This window comes from Opisthocomus hoazin, chromosome 13 (genome assembly GCF_030867145.1).
Source record: "Opisthocomus hoazin isolate bOpiHoa1 chromosome 13, bOpiHoa1.hap1, whole genome shotgun sequence".
In the NCBI taxonomy this organism is placed as follows: domain Eukaryota; kingdom Metazoa; phylum Chordata; class Aves; order Opisthocomiformes; family Opisthocomidae; genus Opisthocomus; species Opisthocomus hoazin.
In genome coordinates, this window is record NC_134426.1 from 24,787,650 (window position 1) to 24,812,416 (window position 24,767).

A 24,767-nucleotide genomic window follows, 5' to 3' on the forward strand; every position below is an offset into this window, starting at 1 on the left:
GAAGGTGATTGTGCAAGTTGTTGTTGATTTAGATTTGGATTCTCCCCGCCGCAGCGTTGTAATTGAACTCTAGTGCGTACATCCAATGCAATCTGACAAAAGCTATGATGGAGGACAACCCAGTATCAAAACACCACCTTACTTCTTCCTAATGACAAGTTGTGACAGGAGTGGAAAAGAAGATGAAGCGCAAGTTTCCCGGCCAGGTAGCGCTGGGCTGTGTCACTGATGAGGCTGTGAAACAGCAACAGCCTGAGACAGAATCAACCTTGGACGTGTTACGCAGAAGCGTTTCGGGAGGCAGCCACGTCTTGCGGCAGCTTCCTTTGCTGCAGCAGTATTTCTGTTCTGTTTTGTTTTCTCTTTACTTGACCAAGAATCTCATAAACAGAGTTTCAATCTAAAAAGTCTCATTCCAGCATGCATTGCTGTTCAGTCTGGAGGGGAATAAACCTAGAATCTGGGAAAACTAGTGCAGAGGAAAAGACTTTAGAACCCATTAAGCATAGCTGTGCATAGCTGCTGTAGTCTATAACTCTTCCCACTTCTTCTGCATGGTCTCTTAGGGAAAACAAAGCCAGAAACCCTATATTTGATTAAAAAAAAACACTGACATGAAAGGTGCACTGCAATATGATATATAAAGATTTTTGTATTTTTATATATGCAGTGATATTTAGAAAGATTGGAAATGATGTTTAGATTTTATCTATTTCTGGTCAAATGGATTGCCAGAGGATTTTTCTGATGGTGGCTGTCTGCAATTCAATGGCAGTGAATATGCAGAAAATGTGCTAGCTTCTAGGATTTCATTCATAAAATATTGCAAAATGAATCCAGATGAGGTGGGAGCAGCAGCCTTTTCGGGTGTGCATGATTTTCCGAGCACAACGCACCTGAGAACACACTTCTCCGCAGGGCAAAGTCTCAGTCAAGATTATTTTTGACAATTACAACCACCACACCTGTGTTAATTGCACAGCACCGCTCTCGTTCTGGCCTCTGCAGCGGCAGAGGAAGGGGACTGATGCCGCTCCAAGGGGCTCTTGCACGGGCAATGAGTGAAGCGCTGTGCTGCTCTGCATCCCATCCGGAGCATCGCACATCCAAACGCACCAGGGCGAGACAGCTCACGTGGCCATGCAGTCTCCACACCGATCACCTTCATCTACTTATCAGACACCGACACGGTTTAGTTGTTTTGCACGTCCTTTGGTTCAGACCACATGAAATTGCAGGTTGCAGGTTACTCAAGGTGGAAGCTCCTGGGTGCCTTGGAAACACCAGCCACCAGAGAATGTGCTTATGCACTTATTTCACAGAACTTCATGCAAAAATCCAGGTTTTCTGTGTCTCACAGACCAATCTTGCTAGTGATTCGCTCCTGAAATTTATGTTTAAAAATCCATGCGGAGATCAGCGCCTGTATTGACAACATGTCTATCTCTCCAAGACCCAGTGTCACTTTGAAGACAGATTTTCTTCTCATACAAAGTTTTCTGATAGGTATTTCACTGACGACTAAAACTTTATATTTAAAATTTTGTTCACATGCCCACAAGGAACAGTATGAACATTATTATAAACTGCAAAAAAAATATACAGTGATTAATTGAGTAGATTAACCTCCAAAACACTTGGACAGCTGTTTCAACATACTGTCTTTGAGGCCAATATGCTGAAACAGCTGCTCGTATATGTAAGGTAAAATTATCCGCTTTGTTCTGCAATGTGAGTACTCTAGGTCTATCTTGTTAGGTCTATCTTGTATCTTAGTAACTTTAATGTACAACGAGAGCATTGCCAAAATTTTTTATAATTTGCGTAGACATTTTTCCACATTATTAGCAGCTTCACCAATGTCATCTCTTTTGTTCAACAACATGCTCAAAAACAAAGTCAAATGGCTTTCTGTCATCTTTACATAGGATCCACATACTCCTGCTGCACGCTGCTGTCTGTAGCAAGACGCTACAGAGTGGATGAATGAATTTGATTATTTTTTGTATGTAGTTTAACAATTGCACAAGCGTTCCTTAATGGAAAGCATGCTCTTGTTTCCAAGGCAACTCAATACACAAACACATGCAAACACACACGTGCATGCTATTAATATTCTTTTCTGATGTGAGAGATGTCTTCATTTATCAATGAAACGCTAGCCAGCTTCTGTAGTAGTGAAAGCCTCAGACAAACTTCTCACAGAGTAACTCACAGCAGGAAAACGTTCAAGAAACTTTTCCCTTCCATTGCACGCTTAGACCACGTGCTTTGGAAACTTTTTGCATCAAGATCTCCTGTCTCTTCCAGCCACATAAGCAAGGAACCCTGAGTCCACCTCGCAATGTCCTTGTGCTTTCCTTCTACAATGTAGTGCTCTCCATCCAGCTCTTCCAAAGAGAAGGAAGTAACCCGGGAGGTTGGTTTGCGCATGCGTGTCTCTGTATTTCCTTCCCAAGACTAAGCAGGTGACAAAAATGGTGGCACTTTTGGTCTTAAGGAAAGGTAGCACAGCCTCATCCAGCCTTGCAAGAGCCGATCTGCAGAAGCTGCGTGGCTGCACCAGACACTTGGCACTGGGGCACGGCTGGATCCGTCCTGTATTTCTAAATGAAAAGGCCTAGGCACAAAAATGATTTGTCATGCTCAGCACTCCATGCTAAATCACATTTATACCCTCTGATACTCAATTGTAATCCTCTTTGGAATCCGCTTAATTATTGGGCTTTTAAGAGCCGGGGGTCAGGTAGAGACACTGAGTAATGAGTGAAAAGTGCAAAGGCAAAGGAATAGCCTGCCCAATTCTGCTGTTTATCGGAGAAGCGAGATGCGACAAAGAAAGGAGGCAGCTGGAAATTGCAAGAGGTGTTCTGAAAGAAAGCACCTCGAATCACTGTTGGTTTACTGTTGTTTCCATCTATCTGATTTTTTTCCCTTTGCATAACAAAAGGCCTGCTGATTGCCGTTCTTGCCTGGGGTTTTTGTACTTGTCATTCCTACACTGAATGTCAGCGTTTTGTAAGTTTTCAGAGTACATCAGCCTTTGGACCAGAGTTGGCTCTTGCTTATCTAAATTTCCTGTTAATCACAACAGAATGGTGGCCCACACAAATCTGGTCTACCCTTAGGGGTCAAGTGCCATTTCCAAAATAAAACCTACTTTTAAAGTACGTCAGGGGTATTTGCAATAACTCTGAGTTAAATGGCAACGCAAACTCAGGGCAAGGCAAATGCAGGCAAAGGGTCTTATTCAGATTCACGTATACCAGGTATTGATTTGAAGGGACATAAATGTGATTTACCTCCAAGCTTAACAGCGGGCAATTATGCTGAAGTGGGATGCTACTTATGCCTAATTCAGTTCAGTTTAGGGGTTGATTTAAAAACAGCTGCCTGTGATTTATTATATAGAGAATATGGTATAATTCCATTAACATCAGCAGAAAATCTACGCATTTCACAGCAGCACCACCAGGGAACGCGGGCCTCTTTTCCATATGTGAATACATGATGCTCCTCCACCTTTGCATAAATATTTGGAGCTGTAGCTTACACAGCTCTACTCCATCCTAAATAAACACAGAAAAAGAACTCAGTTTACCTGGTACCTCTGGAGTTGCATCATGTCACCTCTCATTTATAAGCAGATTTTTAAAAAGCAAAATCTCCAGTAGATGCTACAGGAAATCCCTGACTTCAATGGGAGCTCCACTATCTTGTATTAAGAAAGTAGTTTATTAGTACATTTCCTTTAATTCATGCACTTCCTAACTTTTCAAGATTGCTACTATTAACTTGCACACCGTGTAGCCTTAATGATTTTAGGTTACATTTTATATTACATGCTTCTATTTATAAATGGTTTATAAGGAAGATTAATCAATATTTAATAGTCATTTTAAGTGTGCAACGGACATGAGTAGCATGTGTTAGAGGAGGTTATAGGCACATCAACAGAAGGGTTATAAACGCCTATGAGCTCTGGCTTGTAAGTAACCCATTGAGCCAATGGGATTCTGTAACACATTTAATAGCAGGTTATCCAATTAATAACAGTTTTATTAATAACTAAGTCTTTGTAAGCTATTTTAAATGGAATCCTGTTACACAAGGAAGCAATTCTGTGACCTATCCCTTTGACAAGTATTAGGGAGAATCTGTAGGTTTGTTTTTTAAATGCCACTCTCCTCCTGGAAGCTTGAACTAATACTGTAACATTTCCAATGCAAACACCATTACCGTGCTATTCTGGGATTTGGGCATTTTATCATACATCCTTAGGGTTAAATTCTGCTCTAAGACACATAAATTTAAGTCTCACAGGAGCCACTAGAGCTGCTTGCTGTGCCTATCTGTGTGTGTAGGAGGGCACAACTTAGCCTTTTTATTTACAGAACCATTAATTAAATTACAGCAATTAAATATCAAATCAAATTGCATTAAGATAACATTAAGCATGGAGGAAGTCAGAATCAGAGCTTGTATTAGGGTTAATGTGAGCTACATGCGGTTAGTTTTTAATGCACCTCTCTATAAACCATACCCTGAAGGATGTAGCTTAAACTGACACACAGAAAAACAAAATTTATGCAAATATTCTTTCACAACGCCCTAGTTTTTTGCATCATTTCCAATCGTTTCTGTGGGTTTCCTGCTACTTTTCTCTCAAGGCAAGTTACTCTAAGTGAAATGGAAGAACTTTAGAAACAACAGTTTCTGATCAACTCCGAGCAGCTGAGCACCACAAAATCACTAACTTGCACAATTAGTCCACAGGGCACATGCTTCATTAACAAATCCATTCGAGATTATGGTTTTCTGCTGTATTTTCAATCTAACTCTTCTCTAATGAACTGTAATAGTAGTAGAGATTTCTGCAAAAAAGTCAAAGGAATATAAAAACCTGGTTTCTTCACTGTCACACCCACAAAAGCGGCAATGGGTAGCACAGAGCTGTGCTACCGCCGAGCGTGGGCAGGACCATCGCCTCGCCAGCACCAGCGGCCCGGTATCCTCTCAGAAACTGTCCCCAGGTCTCTTTCAAGCACCAGCTGCACGGTGCAAATCCCAGCCACCGCATCCCCCAGGCAGCTGGCGGCTGAGCAGGGGGTGAGACCCCTCACCGCAGAGGTTCTGCATCGCCTAGGAAACGAAGGGAATCCCCCCAAAGTCTTGATTTTTTGGCATAGCAATAAAGCGGAAGGACTGAGGTTTCTGTTCCTTGCGCTGTCAGGAGTGCACTCCAGCGCGCCAGTAAACTGAAACAGATAGACATGAACTCTCCTTAAGGAGCCATGCAAACTAGTTAGAGGAAAATCACCACTGAAATGGAAAACGTTCTCATTGCATCAGGCTCCTTGTAGATTCTTACTGTATTCTGAATTTAATGGTTTTTTGGGGGGAAAATTTTACAGCAGAATTAAAAAAAAAAAAATGTTTGCTTATGCACTGATCACATTAGCACAGAACTCTGTGTGTCTATATTTTCAACTGGAGAAAAACATTTAGAAGATTCAATATTTATGTAATGTTTGATGGAAGTTCAATAGAAAAATCCAATATAATTTCCCAATTAAAATCACCTGCTAGTTGACTTACATCCATTACTATTATCTCAAGCTGCTGTATACTGAAGCTATTCACACAATAGTGTTATGTGAACATACATAGGTTAAAAATTAGTAATTACTGTCTAGACAATTCACTGTTAGCTATAGCTGAGTGAATATAATGAATAATTTATTTGATTAATTTTGCATTCCTTTTCCTCTTTGTGAATTGATCATGATCAGTTAGGAAAACTTGAAAATGTACTCATTTATCAGAATTATTTTATTCTTCACCTAAGTATTTTTCCACCAAACAAAACTACTCTAACCTGTGGTTTGAAATTCACACTATGGGAAATCAGCCTTGGAGACCACTGGGAATGTTGTTCATTTTTTCTTCAGCAGATAATCATGTAACTAGCAACAATGCAAAAGCGCTCTTACCAAAAAAAAACAGTTTGCAGCTCATTTTGTTATATGAGTTATGTAATTAAGAAAAAAACTTATGCAACTTACAAGCAATAACTAGTTCTAAGTTTTAAAAGGCAAATTTATATCTGAAAATAACTGGCAAATATGAACCTATGTGAACGCTATTATTTGTTCTCTGAAAGCTCCAGTATGTACGTGTTTCTGGGAATTTATCATAGTACTTCCAGCTGTGTTGCAGATCTCGAACACAATCATTTTTACAACCTACCTGCTGGTCCCTTCCTATTCACTTGAGCAGCTGCTGCTGAACAGCATCGGTCCCTGGGAGAGGCTAGGCTAAGATGTCGGGTGCGAGTTTCCAATGCAGCAAAGGTTTTATTAAAGGACGTACCCATTACGCAAATACCTCGGTAAAACTCCTTGCATAGGCTGCTTTCAAGCCGGGCTGCTAAAGTCCCTAGGAACGTATGTGCATTACAAACTTCTAGAAAAGTGACTGGAAGAAAGGCTGAGCCCCAAGCCTCCCCCTTGCCCTAACCACTAACGTTCTACCCGTGCTGTGAGCACTTGAGTAGAGTGGGAAAGGTTCAAACTGAGGGACTGAGAGCAGGCTGCTCCTCGCAGTCCATAAACTAGAGATGAAGTGGGCAATACACCACCCTCACTTTGAGTTTAAAAGCCCACCAGCAGAAGGAAAAAATAAGCAATAGCTGAAATGGGGGAACACCAGAAAAATGTGTCATTTGGCTGAAATGGAAACAGATATTTGTGTATCTCCTTACCATCCCAAGCTATGCACTCTCTTAACATCTCTGCGACATCACTACTTGACTACAAGACATTGCCGAGCACCACATAAAACGCACTCCCTTTTCCCTTCTCAGCACCGGTCCCACTAGGAACCCCCACATCCCCCATCTTGAAGGATGCTCTTCCGAGGCTCCAGGCAGCCAGCACAGGACTCCTGACACCACTGAGCAGCTGAGCTTCTGCTCACCACTCTCAGAGTGCCACGGTGCCCCGTCCTCTTGTCAACGTCACACAACTCACTGAAAGTACACTGAAAATAACCTTCTTTAGTATCTGTAAGACCCACGGCTTGCAGAGAGGTGCCTAACAGAGTTAAACAGCAAGGTCCACTCAAAAATCCCATGAAGTGACTATCTGTAACTCCTGGTGTGTTAATAATTTTCAGAAATCCAGCCATGAGATGCTCTTGAAAATCTCATGTCCAATTCTATAAACATGAGTCGCAGTACTTCACAGCCACAGGGCTATCACACTTCATAGGGCTGGGTTTTGCTTTTAGCATAAATTGCTGGTCCCTAGAAACCAGATAATATTACATAGTAAACATTTCTGATTTCTATCAGCAGAGTTAGATTTGAGCTGGCAATCTAGAGGCAAAAAGCTAAACAACCATTACGGCTCCCTGTTCTGACACAGAATTTAATGACATATTTTTCCCTTTGAAATTCGCTCTTCATTAGGTGAGCTTCAAAATGGAGGCTGAAACAATGAGTGTTTTTAACTCCGCAGCACATCAAATGCATTTTGACATCCATACTCTAAGGAAGAAATGACACCCTAATGAGAGACAGAGATCAAATACTGTGTTTGTCACTTCAGTCTCCAGCAACATGAAGTACATCAAGCCTGTTAACCCATGCTTGGCACACCAAAATGCTGCAGTGTCCACATGGCTCCGCATTTTCTTCCTATCCAACTCTTGTGGCTCCTCCTCTTTCGCAGAGCCAAGCCAACACTACAGGAATTAGCTTGCTCCTGACCACAAGGGAACACCACCACAAGAAAGGACATGTGCAGGAATGAAGATGAATGAAGTGTGATTTTTGGATTATGTTCTCTGCCTTTTTCCTCCTACTCTTCACTACAACCCTACTGGGAGACTGCACAAGCAGCAACAGCAAATACTGCCTGTGATCAGTGTGTAAGTCAGGGCAAGGTTCTTCCTCTGCAAGAACCAAGCAGAGCAGGTTTGGGCTCTCTCCCAAGCTCCAGTACAGGTGCCACACCAGTACTGGTCTCACGGCACTGAGGTTTTGGGCAGTGGTATTCCCAGAAGCTGTGGAAAGCAAGCTGGAAGACAAAAGTCATTGCCATTTCTATGCCTTTACCAATCCAGAATTAGAAGGTCGCAAAGATTATGCAAAACTCAATTAGCTTCTCCCTGTCCTTGACCACAGATTTCAGCGTTATGCCAACATTTCACCCCTTGAAACTCACGGATCCATTTCTTCCCCTAGCCATAGCAGGGAATGCATTTATTGCCTCCCAAATAACCTGGAATTTGCGACGCCTGCTTCTCTCTGCCCTCATCAGTGCTGGTGCCCTCAGTCCTGCCACCCCCACGAGAGAGTGCTGTCTTCTGCCTTGGCCTGATCTTGAAAGAGCTCACAGATAGGCACCAACCAGTGCACACTTTGCCTTCCAGCTCCACAGGAGAGAGAGTTGTGAAACTGCTAATTCAAGAACTTCAGAATTGAGCAACACAGAATATTACAAGGCTGTCCCAAAGCACCGTGTTAGAGTATCTTGATTATCCTAATAAAGCTGTAGCTTAGCATTTTCAGTAAAGCTGAGGCACCTTGGAATAAATGTCTTTATCCACAATAGCTGCTTATAGGCTACTTTACAACTTCTAAAGCTCCCCGATTGCTGCTCTGCTCCATCTTTATGATGCTATTTCAATTTAATTAAAAAAATAGAAATTACATGTAAAATAATTCCTAAGCGTAACTGATACTGGGGCCACGTGAAGCAGAATAACTACATTAAGGTCAATGCCAGCTTTGAACAAGAGTTGTGTGAAACACAAATAACCGTTTGAAAAGAAAAGCTTTCAGTGCAGCATGCACATAAGAAATATAGTACAGCATCTGCTTGGCAAGAAGATGGTCTGTTTGCATAAGCTAAGAACTATATGTATCACTCATCCACGTATACACAATACAAAATTAATTCACGCAGAAGGGACTCAGCTCGCTGTACATCTTATAAATGCAGGCTGACAATTAAATAGTCCTAATAAGACTTACTCTCCAGCTAGCAGAACAGTTCAAAAACAAACATAATTTTGTTCACGTGTGCCCATTATATTCATGCGCTGATTTAATTAACAGTAATTTCAGTATCTCTGAGATTTCTTCGCTGTTTTACAAATGCTGCCCTTCTGATGAGGGCTTTAGTTCAAATTACTGGCCAATCAGCTGTAGACCAAGACTAGAATGCTAAGTTAATTGGCAATAAAACCAGAATGAGCATGCTGGAAAAATTTACAGAGGAGCCAAATTATTAGGTAATTGTCAAGGAACAAGAAGAGTCTCATTTTAGGTACAGAAAGTAGAAGCGTTGTAGCTCCTTCCAGCACACTGTGTCTCCCCAGTCCTGTTGGTGGTCTGTACTACTCACAAAAATCACTTCAGGTTGGCTCAGCTCCTACCTCTTGCAATCCCTCTGTCAAGAGGTTCGCCGTGCCCTTATTGCTGGCCAGCAAGAGGTCCTACCACTCTTGAGAGACTGTCAAGGGATCCCTCCATCAGCTTGCACTGAACTCCCATCACAAAATTTTTCATAAAGATACAAGCAAATCTAAAGGCAGAGAGCTAACCAAACAGCCCTCCAGAGGCAGCACAGCTCTACCCACTCAGCAGAAGAGCGCACCTTGTCGCATTTTCCTCTGCACATTTATTATTGGAACCACTTACTTCTAACAAGGATTTAGTGCCTGTGCATCCTTGGAGAGGGTTTATGAAGAATAGTAACTCTCCACATGGATCAAAGACACCCAAGATCACTCTGGCTGCAAGAATACCTGGATGTCCTCCTACGCTTGATATATGGAGAGCGTGTTAACTCTTCCAAATACAGCTTTACTTACAAACACCTGACTAAAGATGCTACAGGTATTCGTCAATCAACTCTGAATTACAGTTTCTTTCCAAAGACGGGTGTGTGCAGTGCAGAATTCAAGCATCATTGGCCTAATCTTCAGAAAGAAGTATCTCCAGAGCATTACACTTTCAATAAGCAGGCAGGGCAGAAAGAACATGGAAGTGGCAATGCATGCAGCCTTCGTGTCAAAGAGATTAATCACAGGAGCAGCCACCACATTGACCGGGAGCGGAGGAGGACGAGGCCGTGCAGCGTGCCAGGCATGGGCACACGGCACAGGGAGGACAAGTATAGTGTTTAAGAGCAAGAGTGGGGAAAGATGTCCCCTTTATATCTCCCCAGCAGTTGCCTGCCTGGATGATCATTAATTAGTTCCAAAACTGCATTTTACAGTGATGACAACGAAGAAAAGCAATGCCAGACTTAGGACATCCGTGCGGACATTATCTGAAGACAGATGCCACTGTGGAATCCGAGCAGGCGTTCCCAAGGCATGGGCAATTCTGCCCCATTCCTGATGATGGAGAGATGGAAATTCTTTACAGAGAAACATGGGATATAAAAAGCCAGCTTGCCATGCTGGAAGGGCCTTCGTTTCATGGGGTAATCGTCAGCATTCATCCAAACTGCAAACAACAAACAATATGTGGTCAAATCACTGCAATTTGGTAAGCTTCAGGGTGATTTCCAAGAGGAAGATTAGTGGAAAATGCTGTCTTTAGGACTTGATCCCGAGTAGCTTGCAACAGGATCTCTGAAGCACCTGGCATCAGCACTCTCTGCATACTCATTAATGTTTTGGACTACGGTTCTACCAAGTATCAGCAAATGTATCTAATTTCATGAAAGCAAATTATTGGTTCACAGTGGAATAACATGGTGCTTTTACTCAAGCAGGCATAAAACCTGAGTATGAAATCCCTCATACAATCTCTAGCTATTGTCATTCAATGTTTATCATCCAACACAGTCGAATACAATTCTTATCTTTGATGGATGTGGCACACAATAGCCGTTTTCTTGAGTGCATCATAAATATTAATAGTATTCGTAGAGCTTCTTAAAATTTGTCATGTCACATTGCTTTCACGGAAACTCTCAAAATGCCATTATTTTTTTCCCACCAATAGCAAATTCTCTTTTGGTTTCTTTCTTTTTCTCAAAATTAAATGGTAGAGTATGTTTAACTGAGCAGAGGAAAAAAGGAATAATGGTTCACAATGAGCAATTCTAAGATCTAGTTCAGGTGCCCAGAATGAGCCTGAAATGGAAAAAAATTTATATCCTTTGGAAAATAGAGTCCAGTTAAAACTGAAACACTTCATGAAATTGAGGAGATTTGGCTGGAATTTCATTTCCGGAAGAACACCGAGAAAGAAGGCTGACATTATCAAAATAGTCCTCGTCTGCCATATTCAGGACGGGACACTTTCACTTACAAAAAAAACCTTGTTTTCAAAATCAAATATTTGCACACTATTTAATCAAGCTTAATCAAACACCACAGTTCTACAAGGAAAAATGTTTTTCTGCTGTTAAACGGTTTTGATCAATCCAAAATAGCTTTTCTGAATGTCTGCGCAGAAAGCGTGGTGAAACCTCCCGGCTTTCCTCAGTCAGAGCAAAGCCCACGTGGGCATTCCTCGTGACACGCCCTCCCCACACACTTCTCTTCCAGCGTATTTCAGAGTCAGAGTCTTCCTCTGGATGAAACGTAGTAAAATCTTCAGTGGTTTGTATTTTGGCTGATACGTTTCAAGAAATCTTTTAAATTTTCATCTTTCTCCATAAAATTTATCCTGTGGTTGTCAGAACAGCCTTACAAAACAAAATCATTTAATTCCCTGTGACAATTAATTTGAAGATGCTAATAATTGCAGAAGATACTATCTCTGCTACAGCGACGTAAAACACTAGCTGTGGGCATGGGAGTATAGCAATACAAAAGAAGAATTTATTTTTTCTTATTCTGTACTCTCTCCACAGTAGTTTATTTGCTTTCAGTTTAAAATCAATCCTTCCACTGTGGGGTTTTAGGGAAGCTTAAGGCTTCAATCCTGCTCCCACTAATTAATGTTAAAATTCACACTGAAATCTGTGATCTGGGAGTCATAGATCTGGGTTTTATTCTAAAAAAATCTTGATAAACCCTGATATTTCTGGGACGAAGATCTACTCTATGTTGGATTTACTTTTAAATATTTTTCCCATGAAATGGTGAACTTTGCGAATGACCAAATCACGTTCTGTGCAGTTTACTCTGCATGCAAAGTAAAACAGAGATGCGCTGTATAATTTACAGGGAACTGGAAGGCCAAAGGTCAAACTTATTTCAAGTAAGAAGTATGCATTAAGTGCAATGGATAAGCACATATGGGACTTTTTGCACATAAATACATTTTAACCAGCCTCTAAAAAATACGTAAATCATCTGGGTTGGCTAGAAACGACTGATCCTATTCTGGTATTTTTGACACTCCAGGATTAAGCGTTCTGGGGTTTTATAACTGACCCCAGAGAGAGCGAAGAAAAGAGGTTGCTAAAGCTTGACATTTTCTTATTTTACTTTAAGGTGAAGGCAAGCTTCTTCCTAAGTCTGGGTCAACTTCCACCTTGGCATGAATGTGCTCCTTTAATTGGTGTCTGAATATAAGTTATATTGCCACTGGCAAAAATTATTTCTGTAGGAAAAATAAATTCTTTAAAGGTGTTTTTTATTTTTAAACACTCTCTTTTTGATAGCTGGATTCAATGGTGTTCTATGTAGGAACATGGATACTCAAATTCACATTACTTCAGACATCCTCTAACTTGTACTGAATTAAAATGAACGTGCAGAAGAAATCTTTTCCCCAAAGAAAGGCACAGGAATCACCATGAATGAAAGCCATGGCAGAATCTGAATAATAGAACAGGAGGTAATCTCAGCAGACTCATAGACAAAAGGTACAAAACAGGAGAAGCAGTATCAGGAAACACACGATTTCTAAACTTAAAAATGACTGCTTGTTTGACTAGAGGGTCGCACAGGCATCGCTCAGCATGCAGAGCCACTGCAGACCATGGCTGGACGTGGATGCATGTGGATCCGCCGGGAGTTTGTGCCACAGTCTCAGCCTGCTTGAGGGCTCGCATCTGGCAACTACCGCTCCGCAGGCACGTGAAAACATCCCAGCACAGCCCAGGTGCCCAAGCCCTGTCGCTTTTATGCAGGGCAGGCAAAACCAAATATTTTAGAGAGGATTTTTTATTTAGTCAATCATTTTTGGAAAATCTTCCCACAAAAATATTGTACATTTTTAATTGAACGTTTAAAGTGGACAGGCATGCAGCCCTTACTGGGAAAGATATATCAGAATATGACTGCAGTGGACTCTCCATGCACAAGAGCATCAGGCCATCTCATCTGCAAATGGGGATTTGGTGGCATTCATCCCAAACGGAGTTTACCCTCCTGTTCCTCACTGGATACTCAGCAGCCAAAGCTAGAAGTACATTACAAAAAAAACCCAACCAAAACACCCTCATCCTGCATCCCTGCGTCTTTTAAAACAAATAAGCAAAGTGTTGCACTCAGCAATTCCATTTCAGCCTGAGTTATAGAAATGGGCATCTTTAAGGACGATTTTTCTGGGTGTTCTTGTCAGTACGTTTGCTAGCAGCAACTGCAGATGCTATTATTCAGCCTCCCATTTAGAAGAAACTTCACTGGAGTATATACAGCCATCTGTGGTTCTAAGTGATTCACAACATTAGTAAGCCACTAGTCAACGAATAGCTTACATTTTTTGGGAGGAAACAAGACTTCTGAAGACATAGATTAAACACTTGCAGGATGTACAGGAATGTTTCAGGCTGAGGGGCTCGGAGCGCCGGTGAAATATTGATTCTTGCATTTCGAAAATACTTTAGAATAATGACAGTCTGGGAATTACAATTCCGTTACCATACAAGAAAGGTTCTATAGCACATATATCTAAAACACCAGTGCTGCCAGTCACAGACCAAGCCATCATTTTCCTAGATAAGAAGAGAACGCTAGAATATTTGTCTATTATTAAACCTATTGTTCCTCAAGCCTTCAGCCTCAGCTGGAGCCTTCTTACGAAAAACAGTTAAAATACATCTCTTCAATGTCTTGTTCTTTGCTTTGCCTAAGTTCCTGGTTGCCTAGAAACTCTCTACAAAACCTGGATGTTTCTTCTTTTTTTAATTTTTCCCCAACTGTTAGTTAGATAACAGAATAATCCTATCACATTTATTTGTGACAGAAACCTGGATGACAGGCCTTAAGCTGGTGAAGTGCTTGTTTCTTGTACCCCAGGAGTCAGACTCCACTGACTACCTTGCTACCAGCAATTTGGCATAACTATGGAAATTGCAGGTTATGTCTACTGAGATCAAGAGAGGTAACTGTGAGAACTGTATCACCACTGGATAGAACAGATTTATCTGTGCTATTGATTTCTATAATTAGCAGGACATACAATTCCACTTTGCGAGACTATTACATAGCAAGATTACAATATTAAGGCAAATGAAGGCACCTAGTTTAGATCCAACTTTACAATGTTCTGACAGATCTGCTCGATGCCTAAAAGACATCTTCTGATGCATTAGACATCAACCAGATTCACATCTCACATCCTACTTCAATGCCGTAGAACTTCTTTTAAAATAATCACCTGCAGTGTTTATAGTTAGCAATTGTAATATCAGAAGATGCATTATTCTCCTGGTATCAGTAACATAACAAAATAGTGGAATGAACGAGAGCTTCACATGTGGTTGTGTTCCACTTCCTCACCTTGATCTGTTACTCTACTCAGCATGATGAAAATGGATCACCTTTCTACTTCTTGGGACATTAGTTCCACATGTTAATCTGTACACCAGATGTTGGAAGAATCAATTATCAGAGACATCTACTGTCAAAAGAAGACAAGATAGGTCTCACAGGAGCAAAGCAGCTGACGTTTTCACCTGGCACTCAGTGCGTCGTGGAACGTTAAACTCAACAGCCAGGCCCAGATCCCCAAAGGCATTTAGGGACACGTTTGCATCTCGCAAAAGGACAGTGCAGTAACGCTCTAGCTAGAAGCCTGCATGCTGTCTCTAACCTGGCCACCTCAATACACTGTTCAGTCTGATTCATTCTATTTCTCAACAGTTTTTTATCTTAAAAGTTTATGGTAAAAATGTTGACAAAACTAAATACTCCTTCCACTCTTCTCCAAAGAAACCTTCAGGAGTCAAATATTCTGGCTTCTAAATAGGCTTCAAATTAAGGGAGTAATGCTTCCACCCATGCATTTTTACCTGAATTAAATTGGCTTAAATAGTTGGGCACAGCTTTAAGTGATAAAACAGCATTTACATTCTTCAAAGCCACTCATCTGTGCTGTCATTAGTTCTTGATGGTATAAATCCTACCTGTTTTCTAACCAAAACAGTTTTTAGAGATAAGAAGCAATAGTATTATAAGATTTTTTTTTTAAGTGTTTTTAAAAGTGCCTTTAGGAGCATGAAAAGTGACTTACAAATTGTTCAGAAAGAGGTAAAACTGAGTGACTTAATTTCCATTTAATTTTCCATTCTCATCAAGCTTGGTTTATTCAGGTCTGATTAATTAATGTCTCTAAAGTGTTCTGAAAATATAAAACACTACATAAATACTAAATAATAATAGAGTACTTAAGGAAGAAATAACTCGTTAATTTGCATGGAGTTTTAGGAATTAGCATTTATTTATTTTCCCTGTGGAAGCAGGCCCATCCAATCCCTTTTAGCTATCAGAAAATGCTCTAGCAATTACAAGACAATGCATCTTCACGTATTTTATGTGTCACAGTTCACAGAAAATGAATTTAGAATGACTTGCAAGGTTGTACTTAAAGAGGAATACACACGCATAGACAGTTTTCATTTATTTTCAAATCCACTGTCCCTCCTAACAGGAGCCGAGCTGCACAGCTTCTGGGATTAAAACAGCAGCATTCTGAAGGATTTCAGAGGTTCTGACGTTTTGAGCTTTGTGTTTTCTCAGCCTGTCAGCCAAAGAACTTAGAATTTCACTGACCGCTTCTGAAGTAGTCTGAAAAAAAGTAACTAAGAAAGAATCACATATTTCCCTACATACTTACATCTGGGTATCTTATGACACCTTGCCTCAACACATACACTTTTCTACCTCTACAGCTATACAAGAGGACAATTACACATATAGCCAATTTTCATGCTCAGAAGGGGTGAATTTCCCAATCTAGCCTCATCTACAGAAGCAAAACCTTCCAGGAACAAAACACAGGCCATCAGTATCAGCACCTCAGGAGATCAGTTAGCTTATAAAGAAAAGGCTAGGTAGGACAGCTCTGTGAGGCCCAGAATCTTGTGTGTTCATCTCAGCGTAAAGTCAGTGAACACTGAATACTAGACAAAATAAACAATCTGTTTCTAAAATGGTGTAAAACGCACACAGCAATACCATCTGGGATCAGATCGCACGTGAGGCTGGAAACGGTGCCAGCGAGACAAGAAGCGCTTTGCGCTCTGAATTGGTTTTGAACCGGTGCTCCAGTCACCTGCTAAGAGGGAGTAAGGCCACGTTTGGACTAAACAAAAATGAGGGGCTTTGTTTGTTTGGGGTTTTTTGGGGGCATAAGGGGCCACAGGCTGAAAGATAATAGACTGAAAAATACTCTTATGTCCTTTCACATCTCAAAACACTCCTCAAGTAAAACCGAATGTGTTTTCCCACACCACTCTGGCCGCACATGCGCAGACTGGGTCGCTTCCTTTTCCGCGCTCTTCTCAGCGGCTGGGAATGATGGAAATGACAGTATAGCTTAACGAGAGCATTCCCCACTATGTTCCCTTATAATAAGTGCTACAGGACTGAAGCCTCTCAGCAGGCATCTCATTTACAGGCAGAGATGTAAGAACAGCTCCACGAAGAAAGCCGACCCTTAGAGCAGCAGTAGGGTTATCACAGCTGTCATCCAAATCAGTTCCTGAGAGAGGTGTAGGCTGCACGTAGTTGTGATCACCCATCTTGATATTTTCTCTTTTCTTTGCCATGCCAGCCAGGGATGGTCTGCATTCCCATCCTCTCTGTGCACTTTCTGACTGTGCACAGAGTCTACATTGCTCACCTAGAAGTAGAGATAGGACTTTCGGAAAGCAAATTCTAAATTACTGGACTGTGCTGTTTCCATCTGGATGTCGTTCCCTTGGAAATCCCAACTGTCTGGCCCTGAGCAGTTGTTGAAACAGGATGTTTCAATTAGAAGGAGCTCAAGGATTTGGGGACAACTGTCAGACGATGCAGAAAAAGGTGTCTCTTTCAATTGGAAATTCTATTTTCTCTCATTAGTGCAAATATTTTATTTATTTACATATTTTGAATGCACTGAATGTGGCAATAAATAGCACTGAGATTTATAATATGGAGGATCATGCAAATTAAAATTTATAGTTTGGGAGGGATTCCTAGTATTCCAAGATTGTATTTTAGTCCTCTTCCAAAAAAATGCAAAACCGCCCCAAGAAACCCATGGTATTTTTACAGTTATCATACAGAAGAGAGAACAGTTGGTTTTGCTACGCTGTATTTTGACTTTTCTCATAGGCTAACAAGTTTCCAGTTACTTCCTAATGTCCCTATCAAGGCTTACGAAGCTCTGCTCGTTTTTAGTCACAGCGGATAGGCATTGCAGTTTATCGTGCTGTTCCTCCGCGAGCAGTGCCGGATAACCTCATCTCAGGTGCAGGCCTGGGGCACAGCTGATAGGTGCTGCCCTGGCCAGGAGTTCACCTGGAGACTCTCCCTGGCCCCGCTTCCTCCTGCGCATCTCAAACCAGTGCTTATTCATGCGCTGTTGATTTGATCCCAGAGGACTAGGTAGAAATAATCTGCAACATCAATTCATTACGGCAAGATTGTCTGCTAATAAGGAGCTATTTTTTGCTACATAATGCGCAAAAAATCAGATGTATCTTCACTTAGAAAAAAACAAAACCGAAAAAAACCCACAAAAATGCCTTTCAAGCTTGCTACCAAATGTAAATGTTAAGAACATGAGATTTGATGTTAAGGGCTTCATAAACTCACCAAAGCAAAAAATCATCTCTTTTTATCAGGCTATTATTCAAATGTTACCATGCAGTCTACCATTTCTTTATCTAAAAAAAAAAGCAAGCTAGTAATGAGAAAAATATCCCGACCGCTATCTCCAGAGTCACCACAATGCAATGACAGAATAAATTATTCCCGTGCTCTTTCGATTTTCTCCTGTTTGTTGAAGGAAGTAGCAGGGAAAACAAAGATAAACTCATGACCAACTGCAGCAACAAAGTAGCGATATTCCAAACCCTGTGGAAGAGGATCTCTTTATATTAAAAGAATCAAAGTGGCCTACAGAAAGAGATCTGCACATTAAAGTTTTTTTTTCTGTTGCAGGATTTCACAGCTAATTTCTCCTCCAGTAAGATCTTACTGAATCCACCTCAGTCTTCTCACTGGAAAGAAATTTTTCCCCTTCATGCCACTCAGCTGCACTTCTTCATGCAAATGCTGGTGTCACCACCACTGAACCACCACCAGCTTTTGGTAAACCCATCAAAACGTTCACTCTTGCAAATCAAGGACTAAATGTTTCGCTCAAAGCTTAAACTCTCCAAGGAACTCTGTGTTTCCATCTATAAACATTCAATGTTTACAATGAAACAGCAGAGTCGGAGAGAAGGAACAACAAGCAATTTCTGTTCAGTGCACTGGCAAAGGCACGGAAACACGCTGGTGTCTGGACCCTTCTGTGGTGCTCTTCTGGGGGACCAAGGTCTAGGAGATGACAAAACTCTCCTGTCCAGATACCACCTGCACTGAGAGGGAGACTGCCTTACCAACGAGCCAGGCAAAACTTGAAGAGGAATGAATGTTAAAATGCATTTAGTTCAGTTGGGAACACATTTCTCTGAACAGCACGGGATGATCCATGGAGCAGTTATTTTTTGCTCCTGACTGGGCAATGCAGTGCCAGAACCTGCACCAGTTAGTGACTGTTAAATGAAGCAGCACTGCAAACTGGCAAACATAAGGGAAAGAAATGCAAATATAAGCTGTTGTTCCTGCCATTGCTGTCATCAATTCTCTATCAGCCTTGGGCCAAGCCAGTTGGGGATGCTCACATGCAACAGCAAAGTGATAGCCCACATGAGACCCCCATTTAAGGACCAAGGTCATAAATTTACGAAAGAAACTTTTTCCTTTACTCCATGGTTAGTTTACAATGACAAAGCATCAGAGATTAGATTAGCTCCACTTTGAATTCAGGATCAGCCTCAGATTTTGTCCAAGGACATTTAGAGACAGCTGAAATGGCCAACATCTGCCATAACTGCAAACAGATGAAGTGAATCCCTGGCAAAACCCTGGCAGAGACAGCAGCAAAGCTCTGATCCAACATTCACAAAGGGCTTTTCGGTTGGATTCGCTTTGCTTTTATATCTGTGGTGCTCTGCATGGCACAAACTCCACATTATCCACTTAAAACCGGCAACGCTATGTGCAAGACTGTTCATGAGCCACATTCTGTCATTATTTTGTCTGATTCACCATTACTACTTGATAATATTCCATCCGCACAATTAGAGTTTTGTTTCATCTCCCACATGCTTCAAAAAAAAGCACAAGAAGAAAATTCTCTATTGACTTTTCTGCATATAATTTTTCTTCTATCACTGGACTGCCAGTAACTGTAGCCTTTGGCAATAGGCACTGGAAATTAAAATTATTTAGGGTCTTTTTTACCTTTACAAGCATCTTTCCTTGCTCTTGTCCTAGTAGGAGAAGCTAGTGGTCATGCAGAGGAAAATGCCAATATTTGTTGGTTATATGGTGTAATAGAAAGAAAACCAGCACAGACTGACTTGGAAAGTTCATGAAAAGGAAACAAAAATTACCAGAGTGTTTCTGAGGGAACCGGTGTAACATCCAGGCTCTTTGGCTGTTTCTCTAGCTTTACACCAGAATATCCTTACTGAAATCACTGGTCATGTGTAAGCTTAAAGCTCTAGTACTAAAAATCCATCAGGCCCAAACGTAGACCAAAGGTCCCTCCTAAAACAGGTGTGTTCGATTTTAGCAGGAGATCTTTGCATTTTCTAGATAAATCCTCAGCTTCAAGCTTTCTGCAAACATCTTAAAACTTGCCTGGAAAGTATGGCCAACACCCACATCTTCAGAAAGTATTCTGCCTTTTCTATATAACTTGAAACAGACCTTTTATTAAATTGACACTTTGCAGCTTGCTAGACTGTGTGGCTCTATGGGGAAATGCAAAGCAGAAAACAGTCCAGTTGTTTGGTTTAGCAATGAAGTTTCCCACACATGCATGCTAATTTATTTCATTCAAAATGTCCCACCTAATTGCAACATTTACCCTCAGAGCACACGCATGGCAGTTGCATTAATACACCAGAAGACAATGGCTCCAAAGGAGCTATCACCATGTACCAGGTCAATAATCCAGGAACGGTAAAGGATTTTCACAAAAGACTCAAATGGTTTCCAAGGAGCCATTATGGCATATCAGGTAAATAAAATATTATTGAAATGTATTTTTTGCATTTAAATCACTTGCAGCAGGTGCATAGGAAGCAGCACATAATAAAATGGCTCACATTCCCTTGAATACTAACGAGAATCAACGGAAACATTTAGCAAAAAAGAAGCAGCAGCAAGTTCTTACCATCGCAAGAGGAACTATTCCCACAAACATTGTTCGGCTGACAAAGATCTCGGAGACCACCAGTTCGCTCACGGAGTCATCTCGAGGGTATTCCACCTGCCAGGTAATTTGTTGGGCCCCTGCCAGGCTGCTGGTGTTGTCAATCTCAAAGTCCATCTGCAAGATCTCGTAGGAGGACATGTTTGCTCTGAAAAAAAAAAAAACAAACCACAAAATTGCCCACAACATCAGTAGGATGTTAATAAGAAAATATATTTTGATTTCACCACCTTTTCCATTCACCAGAAGATTTACCATTAAGCTCAATATGCAAACTTGAAGACACCAACAGAAACCTAAATCAAACTACACACTGGGAAACAGCTGTACTTTACAGATAAGGTGACACTAGATCTTATAGTTTCCTGAAATGCGGGCATTTCTCCCATTCAACTCAGGCATTCATTTTCCATAATCACAATGAACTTACAGAATAAGCCCCAAACCCTGGGAACTGCGTTGCACAGATGTTGCTAAATTATTTAACATAGCATTATTATAATTTTGTTGCTGCAAATACTGATGCTCCAAAACAACAGAATACTTGGCCATTCCTTATCCTGTCTCAGAAATAAGCTCTTTTGGAGGGAAAAAAAGTCTTTCAAACCCAAACTTGTCTTTATCTCAGTGAAGAAATGGATTTGCAGAAATTCTACATGACAAAAAGTGGGGGGTAAATTATCCTTATTTTCAATTCATGAAAACGTTCTCGTCGTCAGTGGTGCAGACTTGCAATTATACAGTGATCATTATATATTTCTCTTCTGGAAATAAAAGTTTAAAGGTAAGGAAATGGATGCAAATGCATAGCATTCAGGACTGTATTTAAAAATTACTTCTGCTCCTTTTGTTAACAACAACACGTAGCACTCTCCTCTGGTCCAACACGATGTAAATATTAATAATTAATCCTCAGGTTAGAAAGACAGATATTCTCTTCATGTTATAGAGCAGAAAACAGACACCAAGGCCTAACCAACAGCATTCAGCATATCCGCAGCAGAGTCCTATTTAGAAAACAGACCTTTGTTCACCCAGCACTTCACCTCCACAAAAATTAAGGTACCTTAGCAAGCAGCATGCAAGTTCCCACCCCAATTTCCCAGACAGACTCCTGCAGTGGGGAGACCCGACGCAGCTTACGAAACCCAGAGGCGGCACGGGAAGGCAGCTCACCTGACTGCGGACCCAATTGCTTAACCACACTCCATTGAAGAGACAACTGATGCTACCAATATTACTGATGTTACCAATATTAGTGCTAAGTTTCAGGGTACGTGCTCATCAAATAGGTTAAAATCTGAATTTGCAGCACATTAGGCCTTCTGTAATGACTTGAACATGCTCTTACTGCGAGTATGAGCTAGTAGGGATGTGTCCTGTGCACGCAGGCACCCCTCAGTAGTCACCCGCCCTCTGTAATGTCACCCGCTATCCTGTCCCACGGTATGTTACTTGTGTGCTCTTACCCTAAAGCAGAGCTTTAGCCTGCCGCCGCAGCGAACAGAGCCTTAAAACATCCTGTTCCTCTTCCCAACTGCACAGAGGCAGAATCTGCTTTTGCCATGTGTTTCTGAAGGTGCATTTTAAAGGAAAAAAATCTGAACAGGAATTATTGATTTTCATGTTTCCTTTCTGACAGCAAACACCACAAACATATGCTTCAATGCCTGGAGGATAAATACTTTCCATGCTGACAGAAGATAATACCCACCTCCAGGCAAAACTAGAAGCTATTAAGGCATCTTTTGGGTGGCCAGCTAGACAAGCAGCAAAAACCTTTTCAGACAAAGATTGTTACACAATACTAGGGATGTAATTAAAGCATCTCTGTTAAAAACATAACCACTGTGGGCACCAGTCAACTTCATAGTTCTATGTGTATCACTTCTGGCAGTTTGTTTTATCTAAATTACATAAAATTAATTCGCTCACAACACAGAAATAAAATTTAAAGATGAGCTTTACACTAACTATGGATCTAGGTATTGGGCCTGTCAAGGTACGTTTAGATCTGCAGTTTAGGTTCAATCTGTTCAAGTCAATAGTTGCCACCCACAAAAACACCCACAAGTGGTTTCAAATTCAGAACAAAACCACTGATGGAGGGGTTCGCTTTAGATTCACCACTGAAATAATATGTCAGGTTAGTCTGCACTGATAAATCCATTCCACAGGCCACACTGACTGGCACTTTTTTGAGCTCGCTCCATCAAGTCTTCAATTATTCCTTTCCTACTTTTCTTTTCACACATCCAAAAAGTAACCATAATAGTGGTTTTATATTTTTAAGACAGATTGGAACTCAGATCTTCCAAAGAAAGGCATGTGTGTGCCTTGCGTATACAGCAAACTGAAGTAATTGCCAGAGAGCAAAATGACTCTTGTGCCTGTAAATATGCAAGACCTTCACTGCATCCTTAGCACGGCTGTATAGCTATAAAAGACCTAAGTTTCATTTAAAGGCAGACATGGTTATACACTGCTGGATTAAAAATGAGTCTCTGTGCATCTAGAAAAGAGCAGCAACTCACATACGTAAACCTTCCTCGGATCTGACCCATATCAACATATGAACTAAAGCAAAGCTGACTCCCCAGGTCTCCCAAGACCCAGGACTTCCTAGGTCCTGGTTCCAAAGAGAACCCTTATCAACACCTGGAAAAACAATATGGCTTGTCAAACATTTTCTGCTTTCTCTCAGAAGCAAATCATGTAGCATGACATATGAACATTGATTAAAGAAGGACCCACTTCTTTTAATCTGGACTTTTGCTGAAAGAGATGGACTTACTGCATCTAACCATATTTCATTTCCTGAGTTTTTTCACTGAGTGTATAGCTTTAGCAAACCAGTAGTCAACTTTCTGCACTCCTTTATTCACCAGCAGGTTTCCAGTTACTTTTGGAACAGCAGGTCAATGAATTTTCTCTGAAATTATGGTCTCCCTTTTTTCCTCTCTAGGACAAAGACTCAGCCTTCAAGCAATGCCAAGTGTTACAGTATCTGGGACACAGAGTACCTCATGGACTAACCTACCCTCTTTGTTCTAAGTCTCTTCCCAGGTTACAACTATAACAAATCCATGATAAAACCCGAAAAGTGAATTTCTTTCTTGCTCAGACTAGTGCCTTCCTACTGGCTGCTGCACCTCTTATTCTACAGAAGCTTCATTCCTAGCAGGAAGATCAGTGCTATATTCAAAATTCTTGCAATTTATTAACCATCCTCTATAATACAGTGTGGGAGACCACTGCCTTCTTCCACTGAAACTGATGGAGGTTGCTAAAGTAAAACCAGAGATAATTTAAACCATAATCAAGTCCTTAAAGACTAGCATTTACTCATGTCAGCTCCATTAGCTGATAAATCCACATCGCAAAACCTGTATCTAAATTTCTCTCCCAGCTATGCAGCATTACACTATAACCCTTTTAAAAAGGAGTCATTCCACCCTGCCACGGCAAAGCTTCAGCTTTTAGTCTGATTTGTAGCTGGTGACCAGTATGTTGGTCTTTGTAGTCACTGTCCATCTGCTGCTGCCTGGTGAAGACAAAATGCTACCAGTGGGAAAATCTAGCAAGAGAAGACGATGACTGTAACTCATGTTGTTATCAGCCATTAAATCCCGCTAAACCAAACTTCATCCTATAAAGATTTTTCAGATTTTTCTTGAGGCTTATTCTATTTTTCTCTTAAATAAGTTTGCAATATTGGGAAGAATCTGATGGAATCTGAGGACTATAAATCACTTCCCCTTTCCACATCTTTCTCCTCTTTTTAGTTAAATATTTCTATTGTCCAGTGAAGTCTTTTCCTGGTTTAGAAGGATTTTGCCAAACCCTAGTTTAGAGGGGCAATAAAAAATAAAAAGTCAAAATTACTTTTATAAAAAAAGATTATTTCCTGCAAGCACAAGGAAAAGACCTTATAATTTTAGGCAGCTGGCATGCTAGCTAATAAGTCCATTTCTATGGAAATGAGTTCATAACTATTAATTTTGCCTGCTCCTGATCTATTCTTGATGAGCCTTTCAAATTTAGAAAAGCGCTTCATGATTCTCTCAATTTGGTAATTACTGAC

At 40.9% G+C, this 24,767-nt stretch overlaps 1 protein-coding gene across 2 annotated transcripts in view; it reads right to left on the reverse strand.

Moving 5' to 3' along the window:
• LOC104327596 (transmembrane protein 132B) overlaps positions 1-24,767 on the reverse strand; it is a 259,693-nt gene that overhangs the window by 62,797 nt on the left and 172,129 nt on the right. For both annotated transcript variants that reach the window (XM_075434871.1, XM_075434869.1), the window contains exon 4: positions 20,645-20,831. In XM_075434871.1, coding sequence (XP_075290986.1) covers positions 20,645-20,831 — 187 coding nt within the window. The remainder of the gene's footprint in view (positions 1-20,644; positions 20,832-24,767) is intronic.